At 30.7% G+C, this 12,578-nt stretch overlaps 2 protein-coding genes across 3 annotated transcripts in view; both read right to left on the bottom strand.

Moving 5' to 3' along the window:
* Positions 1–3,236: 3,236 nt before the first annotated feature.
* The window catches only part of LOC109454232 (NKG2-A/NKG2-B type II integral membrane protein), an 80,668-nt gene continuing 71,326 nt past the window's right edge, over positions 3,237–12,578 (bottom strand). For both annotated transcript variants that reach the window (XM_074326008.1, XM_074326009.1), the window contains one exon: positions 3,237–4,055. In XM_074326008.1, the coding sequence (XP_074182109.1) occupies positions 3,938–4,055 (118 nt within the window). In that variant the 3' untranslated portion in view covers positions 3,237–3,937. The remainder of the gene's footprint in view (positions 4,056–12,578) is intronic.
* Positions 6,061–10,167, bottom strand: LOC109454308 (NKG2-A/NKG2-B type II integral membrane protein). The gene is made up of 4 exons (XM_074319390.1): positions 9,934–10,167; positions 8,109–8,260; positions 7,288–7,386; positions 6,061–6,224 (listed from the first exon to the last, which is right to left on the bottom strand). The coding sequence occupies exons 2-4, from the start codon at positions 8,176–8,178 to the stop codon at positions 6,061–6,063; spliced, it is 333 nt and encodes a 110-aa protein (XP_074175491.1). The 5' UTR covers positions 8,179–8,260; positions 9,934–10,167.

Genomic DNA, 12,578 nt, shown 5'->3' with positions numbered 1-12,578 from the left:
TAAAATAATATATTTAAACATAAATTGAATATACAAATAATATATAATAGTTTAATTATTATATTAAATATAAATAGAATAATTTTCCATTTAAATTCCAAGTATATTTATATTTAAAATAACTGTTTGCTGTCTTAATGAGAGACGTTTTTTGACATAAGCATAAAAGACAGATGAAAGTAAGAGCAAAAAATAAACCACACAACACCAACTTATAGAAAACCATTGTAGTTAATGTACTGTCATAATATAAGGCAAGAACCATTGTTGGAAATGAGTAATCATGTTTCATAAGAACAGACTGAGTGTCTAAACCATTAGCAAAGTCTTTAATAAAATCTATATATACCTAATAATACGAGTTCACAATAGGTAAAAAAGTGACAAGTAAATAATTATAAATGGAGCTTTAAACAATTCTCTCTCACTGATTATCAGAGAAGCAGATATATCAGAAATACTATAGTGTTAAACCAGACAATTATCTACTACACACACACACAAACACACAGAGTAGATTAGTATAAAATACTCATATTTTTAAGTTCACATGAAAGAATTACAAAATACAATATATAATCGTATTCCAAGAATATTAAAATGAAATATACAGCACTGTAGTATCACTGCAGTAGCCACTAACCAAGTTTGGCAGGTGAGCACTTGAAATGTGACTATTAACATTTTAATTTTAACTAATTAAAAATAAGTAAAATTTTAAGATGGTCTCTCAGTCACAGGAGCCACATTTAAATAAATCCATAGATTTTCATTTTCGCTGAAAATTCTCTAACTAGATTTTACCAAAAATAAGTCAATAATCAAAAATTTAAAAATCCTTTTTCTTTTCTGTCCATTCATCTTTTTCTTTTCTATTCAGTGCTTCAAATATAGTTTGTATTTAAAGATTTTAAAGTACCAAAACTAAAACTAAGTACAGCGGATGTTTCTGGTATGTTGTTAATATTATACAATGATATGTATAAAATATGGTCAATTTGATTATTGACACATATAATATATTTACAAACAAACTGTGGTGTTGATCAAATAAAAAAAATCCTTAGATGGTTTAAAATTTAGTAATAAATTTCTAAATAACATATGGGCCAATGAAATTATCACAATGATCAATCAGAATTTTATATGAATTACAGGGAAAACATAACAGCAAAACTGTCATGTGAAATATTAATTGCCTTAAATACATATCTTACAATCAAAGGATAAATAAATAAAAACATGCATATCAAAAAATTAAAACTAGAAAAGATAAAATTATGTGAAATTAAATCCAAATGAAGAAGAAAAAAAATACAAAATTAAGACAAAGAATAAATTCCAGTAGGGAGGATCAACAGGTCAAAGTTATTGTCATTGAAAATACTTAATAAAATTGATAAATAGCTATTGAAAAAAGTGAGAAGATACAGATCTTTAAAACCTAGAATAAACTCAGGAATAGCATTATCATTTTTACAGATACTGTGGAGATAATAAAGGCATATTATGAATACATTTTAAAATCTATGTGAAATAGAAAATTATGAAAATGCAGTACAACAAACAGAAAATTCAGTAAAACTTGCATGTATTAAAGAAATTGAGTTCATTTTACAAACATTCCTAAAAAAAAATTATTCACGTTCAGATTGGATCAGTAGTGAAAAATGACATTAAAAATATGACAGTTCTCTTATACAAAGGCTTCCAGGTAATAGAAAAAGAGGAATACATCCTGATTAGCCTTGATATGAAAACCTGCCTAGTTCATAACATAAGTAAGAACTCGTTGTAATCTTTTTGTCAATATGGGTGAAGAAAAACAACTTAATCTATGTGTAATATATTCACTGATTTTTAAAGAGGGACAATACAGAATGATGTATTACAGAACTGTAAACCTGAAACCTATCTCACTTTAAGAACAATTGTCACCCCAATAAACCTTAATTGGAAAAAAAAAAGAAATGCAAGATTGGTTTAACATTTGAAAGAAATAAAGGTAGTTTACTGCATAAACGTTATACAGAGAAAGCATTTATCACTCCGATTGATACAAAAATAATAAAAATGAAACAATGACTAACTATAAACTCTGTCAGAAAAATAGCAATATTATACAATTGCATTTATATGGGGAAGGTATCATGCAAAAAACTTTAAAACAGACCTCATACTTATGGATGAAACATTTAAATATTTTCTCCCAAAATAGGGAAGGATAACATAGAACATTTACTGTCCTTTCTATTCAATACTGGAAATAAAACCCTAGCATGTGAAAATAAGTCAAAGAAAAAAGTAACTGCACCAGGGAAAAATAAATAAAAGTGTGATTATTTACAAATGAAATAGCTGTTTAAAAATTCAGAAGAATGTATATTTGAAATGATAGAATGAATACAAACACTCAGTGAAGACATTGGATGTAAGATCAACATGTAAACCTCAATTGCATTTCTGCGTAAAGCAGCAAAAATTACTAAAGAAAATTCACACAAAAGAATGCTATTTACCAAATCAGGACTGTGAAATACCCATGTTTGTGTAAGACTTCCATATAGAAAAATAAAAAATACAGTAGTGAAATTAAAGAAAACCTAATACAAGGAAGGGTAAAGCATGATATTGATTGAAAGAGTCAATATTGTAAAATGATTAATCTTTATAAATAAAGTTTAAATGCAGCCCCAAATATAAAGCCAGGTGGTGGTGTTGTTTTTTTAACAGTTTTATTGACTCTCTTTGAACCCAAGGTCCATAAATTTAGTACCTATATTTTCTGAAGTTGTTATATATATACACAATGGAACACTATTCTGCCATAAGAAAAGATGAAATAGTGCCATTTGCAACAAAATAGATAGATCTTGAGATTATTATGCTGAGTGAAGTAAGTCAGACAGAAAAAGTCCAGAACCATTTGATTTCACTGATATGTAGGATATGAAACTGAAAACAACAAAGGAACAAGACAAACAAATAAAGAAACAAAAACTGATAGATAAAGACAATAGTTCAGTCGTTACCAGAGTTTGGGAGAGCGGGATGGTAAATGAGAAAAGGGTTCAAATACATGGTGATGGAAAGAGAACTGACTCTGGGTGGTGAACACTTAATGTGATATATTGATGATGTAACACAGAATTGTACACCTGGAACCTATGTAACTTTACTAACAATAATCACCACAATAAACTTTAATTTAAAAAAAAACAGTTTTATTGAGGTGTAGTTTGTATACAATTCATCCATTTACAGTGTAAAAATCAGTAATTTTTAGTATATTCACAGAGTTTGCAACCATCACCTCTATCAAACTTTAGAAAGATTTCCCGAGGATAAATGGGTGACGGGGTGGTAAAAGATGATAAAGGGGATCAAATATATGGTGATGGAGGGAGAACTGATTCTGGTGGTGAACACACAATACAATATACAGATCATGTATTATAGAATTGTAAACTTGAAGCCTGTGTAATTTTAATATCCAATGTTATCCCAATGAATTTAATAAAAATATTTTTAATTAATAAATTTTTTAAAAGTGAAAATAAAAGAGAATGCTTTCCTCCCCAAAATGAAACAGTGTACCAATTAGCAATCATTTACTGTGACCAACAACCTCAGCCCTTGGGAACCATGAATCCACTTTCTCCTTCTACAGGTTTCCCTATTCTTGGTATTTACTATAAATTAACTCATAAAACATGATCTTTTCGAAAGATTGAATGCCGTAAACATAACATTGAACAATAAAAGCCATACACTAAGAGTAATGATATCTGTACTTTTGCATATGTATATAATTTTCCAATAATTATTACAAAAACTCTTTTCATTATTAGAACAAATAATATAATAAATTTTAAGTGTATGCAATCATAATATTATTTCCATTTCTTGAAAAATTAAGTAACACAACTGAAGTATTTTAACTCTGAAGCTTATGCTTGCAAAGATATACTTTTGAAGATCCACAAACACTTGACATGAGGCCAGATGAGGAGAGCACAGCACAGTCATCATTCACTGATGATAGTTCTGTTATCCTGTAATGGAGAAAAATGAATATTCTGTTGTTATAATATATGGGCGCAATCCATGAAACAACATCATTTTCCATGTAACTGTAATAGAACAATATTTTCAAAATGGGTAATGACATTTTTCATATAATTAAAAAGAGTTGGTTATTAGGAAAACTGGATAGTCGTTTTTCAATATTTATATCAACATTTCATTACCATTGACCATTATTCCTCATGTTTATAATTCAACTTAAACAAATGCATTAATACCACTCTTCTGAATTTTTCTTTTTTACATTTTTCTTCATATAGCATTTAGAAAACAACTTACTTTAGTTTGAAAGATGAACCATTTATCAACATCCATTGATGATCACTGCTGTTACGGAAGACTCCAATCCATGATACAGGTGATATGGAACTCAGAAATTGCTACCCCAAAATAAAGAAATTTTATTTGAATAATCACTATGAAAGTTTATATTATTTTTTAAATGCAAGTAGCATATTCTTTCATAGGATCCTTAATTGCAGAACAAATTAAGAGTGTTGAATCCTAATCTAACACTAACCATATGTGTTAAAGACAAAAACCACATTTTATATTTAAAATTAAGTCTTAAACATTTAGGCATAATAGTTCTGTTAATAAGGAAAATTCTGATTTATGTAATTTAGTAGTTACCCATGTTGAAAAAAGTAACATAACAAGGCTTGCAATAAGTTTCCAAATACTTATTGAATGTATTTGATACTGTGACAAAATCAATGTAGTTTTCTATGTTTCTCCGAGTTCAGGTTTCAGAAAAAAATGAAGGTATCACAATTAATGAAATAAATGACATGGAAGCCAAAATTTGGGTTTCTGTGCCCATACCTTTCTTTAACCTGATAAGCACCACATCAACCTATTTCTGTGTTGGTGGAATCCAATGGTCCATACAAGGTGTCAGAGACTCATTTCCTGCCATTCCCTCCTAAGTACAACTATAAATTCTAGGACTAATGAAAGATACAAGTAAAGAAGAACTCTGAAAGTGGAAGAAGAAAAAGGAAATGTTCCCAGGATTGGGACCAACAGAGTGACAGAATATCTTCTACCCCTCTCAACACAGAAAGTGACCTAGGCCTGCTGGTACCCAACACCCACCCTAGCAATAGGGGAGGCTCAAGGAAGGCATTCCTCCTCTGCTTTGGAGAGAGGATCCTGTCCAGCAACTTCCTCAGACAGGTCTGTGTGGTGATCCATCAGGACACCTGCTAAGAGAAGCAGCCAGAGGAAATGTTTCTCCTTCCCCCACCAGGGTAGGGGGCTTGGAGGTGGGACCAGCAAAGGGGATCCTATGACTAAAGTACTGGGCCCAGGAAGCCTGTTTATCCTTGAGGGCATGAGACTCACATCCCCATCCACAGACATCAGAGAGAATGGATTTTAAAATGTTGCGTTTACATAATCAGCAGTAGATATGAACAAAGTGCAAATAAGTACAATAGTATGGATAGACTGCAAAATTATCATTTGGAATTGAAAAAGACAGGATGATTAAAAAAGCACACTGTGTGATTCCATTTACATGAAGTTCAAAAACAAACCGACGTCCCATCATATGAAAAGTCAGGACAGTGGTTGAATAAGAAGGGAGGAAAAGCAATAAGAGAATGAACAGGAGCAGGGCTGCTGAGGGCTGGAAACTTCTATTTGTAATGATTAATAATTATGTGATTCTATTTACTTTATAATCAATCTGCACAATTATGATATGCTTAGTGTCTTTGATGTATGATAAAATTAAATAGCAAAGTTTATTTTAGGGTAAAAGTATTTGTAGAAACCTGGTTTCCTATGAAAAGCATGAACTGGAAATTATCAGATGTGCATTAGTGGTATAACATATAAATAGAATATTACAGAGTCAATGAACTACTAATGGACTTTAAAATAAAAACTAAAAATATGTACAAAACTGTATGAACTCTGGTAATACAACATCAAATAAACAAGCTTTTGATAAATTTTGTAAAACATTTAAAATGTTACCTCTTCTTCTTCATTCTCTATAAGAAGCAGAGTAGAGTTCTTGGAAGCACAGGTGATCACACTCTCAGTCCATGTTTTGTATTCATTACTTATGTAGTAGCAGTTGTTGGAATATGTAAACCACTCCTTTGGACAACGACCACAATGATGGGCTGAGAAAGATTATGAATTATTATACAATAAGAATTAGAATTTTAAAAAGCAAACTTAAATCTATATGTATGCATAGTTATAACATATATGTGCATATCGTATCTATGCATCCTCAAAGGCTGATACATATAAAACAAAACCCACTAACACACTCACAGAGAAGGGTCACCTCGCCTTCCCTCATTTACATGCTCATATAGAGCAAACATATAAGCGAATATATCCATCTTTAATGTCCTGAGTGTCAATGAATGAATCCAGTTTTTTAGAATGGCAATGGTATTTCTCTCATCTTATTAAAGCAGTAGGAAATTTAAGCCAATTTGCAACAATAGATATGGTGATTTTAAATGAAGATTTTTTTCATATTGTTGCATAAGAAGGAACACTCAAAATCATTATTTGTGAACAACGATAACCCCATTTTATAATTGTGTTCACTCCTAAAAAATCTATTATATTTTTGCATTTTTTGAGATAGACAAAAATATAAATTGTACTAATATCAAAACTCTGAAAATCATAATGTACCTTTCTTGATCCTTGTTATTGGGGTGAATTACTCTGCTCTGGTATTACAATAGCTAGAGAAAAAAAAAGTTACTTCCTATAAAAGATTGTTTTATTAAATAAATCATAATTTTAGGTTGTTAATTTGAAGTTCACTATATTGCTTAAGTTTAGAAAAATCTGAAATAAAATTGATTTTAGCAAGAAAATAAAACAAAGAACATTTGGGAGAAGGATCTTTCAAAAGCTTATAGAATCAAACGTCACCATTTCTTCAGGTATTGATTTTACTAATCTCAAGAATTAGTTTGTATTTCTCAATAAGTTCTTTTAGTCTCTTAAAGAATGTCTTTGAGTTATGATATCTGAATATATAGCTCTAGAATCATTTTGTTATTTATACTTTTGACAAATTCAGAACAACATTCCACATTGAGTCTAAATGCATACTTTGAAATAAGTGTTCTGTTCCACAATATTATGAAATGTTTAGAGGCACTAATGATCATTAAAGTAAAAAGTTCCCTTATAATCTTTCAAAAAAGTACTCACTGGGAATGAAATGCATCATTCTTACTACAGTGTACATCAGGATGAGACAAAAGGCTCCCAGGATCCCAGCAATGAGCTTCTCTGGAGGTGATTCTGAATCTGCAGGAAGAGAAATAAAAACAGTGAAAAGAGAGATGGAGACAACAGTTCAGACAGTTTACACACATAGAATTATATACACAGAGGATGCCAAGAAATGTATACACACGTTAAGAAAGGAAAAAACTGTATTAAAATTACACTGATGGTAACCACTTTGAGCACCTCTTGTAATTGCAAAAGTCAAACATAACGTATTCATTTTTTATTATTGGTATATATTGAATATTACAATTTTAATAGTGTTTTCCTTTCTTAAAATGTGCACACATTTTTGGCTATTTATATTTATATTTATATTTATATTTATATTTATATGTATTTGAACCCCAAACCCATATCTACCCTTGTAAACTTTCTTTAAGACTATGTCATTGCATTTTCAAGAAATATAATGCTCCATGAATTGTTGGTCAAAGACTGCACCTTACCATGATACCTGCATAAATTAGTCCTCAGATTTCATGTTAGAATTTTGTATTCCATTCAACCTCTGATCCTCACTAATTAAAAATGTGTGAGCTTATTCCCTACTGTTTCCCCACATCTCTACACCCAGCTGCATAGCCTATAGAACAGTTACACTCTGGGTCTATTTAATGCTTTACCTTTGCAGTTGTCATTCTTGTCATTCCCTTCATGATCCTGAGAAGCATTTTGAAGGTTTAAGTCCTCATAGGATACTTGTCCGGTTAGTAAAATAGAGCTTTTCATGCCCTTACCTTTTGGCTGCTGTCTCATCGAGTCCTTAGCCAGATTCCGTTCTGAGTAGTTTTCTAGTTGGATATCCATCTCTGCAGCTGAGTAATGTCAGATATGGCGCCTGTGATAACTTTACGTTAGTTAATAAACGGTGTGAATAATGGCAAGATTCCTAGACTAGTCAATGTGGGTAGAGTGTGAGATAAGTAACAGTGCTCATTTTACAGTGTACCAATGTGAGGTCGTATTCTAATTGTCTTAGAGCTTTAAATAAGTGTTTAATGACAGAAGAATCGTTCTTAAAATGATATTTTATGTTTGACACGATATATTGGTTAAAGCAATGAAAAGTAATAAATTAGGGATAAAAAAATTCATGACTCTTATATCTTTATTGATCTAAAGTCAGATTCCACTTCAACATTTTAACACTGTAAGAATGTCTGTGTGCAAATTAAATTGTTGTATAGAAAAGAAAATGTTGCACCAATATTTATGACAATTTTTAAATCTACTACGGGTTAAAGATTGAGTGTTCTAAAGTTGGGGGAATAGTAGTGCTAACGTATATAGTAATTTCCTGCACTAAATTACTTTCACTTAGTCACTTATATTTATGTACTAAAAGGGCAGATGAGGTATAACCAAAGATATTGTATTTTGAATATGTGGAATTCTGAGACATCATTAAAATGTTAAAGAAATATTTTATATGTTGAAAAATGTTACACATTAAAGTTATCCAAAACTTAATAAATAATAAGAACAATACAACAAAAAAAGATTTAAAAAATGCTTATTTTACACAAGTTATTTGTAATTTATTTAATGGCTAAGATTTGAAATAATAACATGATAAATAAATGTGTAGATCATTGATGTAGCAACAGTTTGGGTGCAAACTTCCGAAAGGTCTCGTGGCTGTTAAAGTCAGTGACTGTAGCTTTAGTTGTGTAAGCCAGTGTAATAAACCAAAAAACATAATACAATAATTCAGTCAATGGGCTCTGCCTTCAGTGAGATCTAGAATAAATTCTGGCTTGGAAACTTACAAGGTATGACCTTTAAAACTTACCTAGCATCTAGCAACCTAGTTTACTACTCTAAAGTGGGAATACAAATATGTAAAATATAATGCATGTAAAACACAATACTCAAACGCATTTATAAACTCTCCGTATTTTGTTCCATATTTTATTTTTACTTTAATACATTTGTCATGTTCCTATTTCTGATTCATGTCAGTTAGACAATGTAACATAATTAGACATTATGACGACTGTGGAATCTGTTTTTCAATGTTTTGTTCAATTTTTAAAAAGTCTTTAAAAAAAAGTTTAAATAAGGGTTTCTGCATGATACCTCATCTTGATTTTTATCGCAAGTCAAACTGCTTTTATTTAATCAAAGAACATCTATCAGGAATTAAGTTTGACATTCATGACATGATGAATTCATTTCAAGAATCTATTTTTAAAGGCTGAATAAATATAAAATAACATACAGGTATAACTGTATCTGTTAATTACAAAATCCAAAGTAAACTGTTCCACGTCAAGATGCTTATAAGATTTTACTTTAAGTTATATTAATTTATAAAACCAATTATACATGTGTGTACAGTCATCAGTAATTTTCTACAAGCGTACGCTTATCTGAAGATGTCCTCCAACGAATTTCACATTTCATTCTCATTTTTAGACTGAATTGTATAAATTGGGATACCAATGTTTTCTTGGATTTCATTGCATATTAATTATACCTCAGTTGCATCACATCTAGCATTTGTAATCTCCCACTTCATGAGATGAGCTAACAGAGAGGCAGGAGAGTAGAGACACATACCTTGTTTAGGCCAGAAAGTCGTAGATTCTTTAGTGGAAGAACAGGTTACTCCTGGAACACACAATACCTGTGGTCTTCACAGGCTGCATGTGAAGTCTGAGACTGAAGCAAAAGTGGACAAAGTAGATATTGCACCACTATGTCACTTAAAGCTTGAACAGGAAATTCTTACACTTTGGCTATTTTGAAGACAGTTTATCTTATCACACACCTTCACAATATAGGAGACTCTGAGCTTGTGGTATGTCATTTAGTTTGTCCATTGGTAAATGCCTCTGGGAAGTTGTTTGCATATTCTAAAAGATTTCTGGGGACAACAGACTTGATGACTCATGTTGTTGATTCCATCTTAATCACAAGCACTGAAAACTTTGGCGTTATTAAGAATATCATAGATGTTTAAGTTCTACTCCTAGACAGGGTTGCTAAATACTGTCATTACCTAATTTTTTTATCTATATTTATCAGGTCATTTCATTATAATGAAAAAAATCTAAAATCATAACCCGATTAAATAGGTATTTAATAGTATTTGTCCCTGTTGTTCTGAACAATTACTGCATTTTCAACTTTAACTGTTCCCATTATCAATTCCCAAACTTGTCTGAATTTCTCTGCCACACTTTTTTAAATTACTGCATTTAATTATATTATTTATGTGTAAGTTATTTGGATTCCCCCAGATAAAAATTAATGTCCGTTTGGAGAACAAAACATGAAAGAATATTTAACTACATCACAATGTAAGAGATAGAAACATTAAACTACTACTCATTATGTTATTCGATTCATCTTCCAATCATAATTAGTTGTCGGTATATTAATAGATATATTTGTTATAAATGAAAATAAAACTCAAGTTTAACTATGTAGGAGAAAAATAAGGTAATTTTTAAAAATTTTACTTAACCAAAAATGAAGATGTCAGACAAAGTAGACTTTGAAAACATAAGTTAAATTACACATTAATATCAAAAGAAATAAAACATTAAATCTAAATTATCTAATGTATATCAGATGGAATTCTTTCCATCCTTCCCATCTTATATAAAGAAAAGGGGCAATGTTTATTCATCATTCCTAAATAAATTAAAACTGGAAGTTACATGGGACCCAGAAATTCCATTTGTGGGTATATATACAAAGAAAATGACACAAATATCTCAAAGAAATATCTGTATTCCCATGTTTATTGCAGCATTATTTACAATAACTAAGGTATGGAAGCAACCTGTGTCTTCAATGGATAACTGGATAAATAATCTTATATATACATACATGTATATGTATTATATATACTTTTATATACATATATACAGATATATTATATTTCATTGAGTGTACATATAATAATCCAATGAGTGTATATATGAATATATATATTTTAAATATTTTAATACCAACTTTAAAAATTATTTTAAAATAATTTTTATCGCTTACTTACAGTTGACATACAATGTTATATTAGTTTCATGTGTACAACATTGTGATTAGACATTTATATATTTTACCAATTGATCACCCAGGTAAATCTAGTATCCATATGACACCATATATAGTTATTACAATATTATTGATTATATTCTATATGCTATACTTTACATCCCCATAATTATTTTGCAACTACTAATTTGTACTTCTTAATTCCTTCAATTTTTTCGCCCTTCCTCCCTACACCTGTCCCACTTGTCAACCATCAAAATGTTCTCTCTATCTATGAGTGTGCTTCTGTTTTGTTTGTTTATTCATTTTGTTCTTTAGATTTCCCATGTAAGTGAAATCATATGGCATTTGTCCTTCTCTGCCTGACCTACTCCAGCAACACAATATTCTCCAGGACCATCCATGTTGTACGAGATGGCAAGATTTCATTAATGTTTATGGTTGATATTCCATTGCATATAAGTACTACTTCTTTTTTTATCTATTCATCCATTGATGGGCACCCAGGTTGCCTCCATATCTTTACTATTGTAAATAATGCTGCAATGAGCATATGGATGCATATGTCTTCTCAAAATATTGTTTTCGGTTTCCTCATATGAATATCCAGAAGTGGGATTACAGGGTCATTCTTTGTCTCTTGTTATAGCCTATGTTTTAAAGTTCATTTTCTCTGGTGTAAGTATTGGTACCCCAGCCTTCTGTTTGTTTGTTTGTTTGTTTGTTTCCATTTTCATGAAATATCTTTTTCCACCTCTTTACTTTCACTCTCTGTGTGTCTTTTTACTTAAGTGAGTCTCTTCTAGGCAGCACATGCAAGGGTTTTCTTTCCTTATCCACTCAGCAACCCTATGTCTTCTGATTGGCACATAAAATATTTACATTGAAATTAATTGTTGATAGAGATGTAATTTTACCATTTTTTAATTCATAGTTTTTATCTTTTTTTTGTTGTTCTTCTTAAAGAAGTCACTTTAATATTTCTTTTAATACTGACTTGGTGGTGATGATTGCCCTTAGCTAAGGAACAATGGCTCTTGCCAGCACTTCTGTCTGGAAGAAAGATCTCCTTCCAGTACTTGTCCTGAAGCCAGACAATTCAATTCCTCCCCATATGTCCCTGGTGACTTTGGAGCTGCTGCCCCAGCTCTAGAACTCAAAATGAGTAAGTCCATCAGTAAGTCTGTTGTGTGGGCCCTTTA

Source organism: Rhinolophus sinicus, linkage group LG02 (genome assembly GCF_036562045.2).
Source record: "Rhinolophus sinicus isolate RSC01 linkage group LG02, ASM3656204v1, whole genome shotgun sequence".
Taxonomy (NCBI): domain Eukaryota; kingdom Metazoa; phylum Chordata; class Mammalia; order Chiroptera; family Rhinolophidae; genus Rhinolophus; species Rhinolophus sinicus.
Note: the sequence above shows the minus strand (reverse complement) of the source record. Positions and strands in the feature narration are given on the sequence as shown.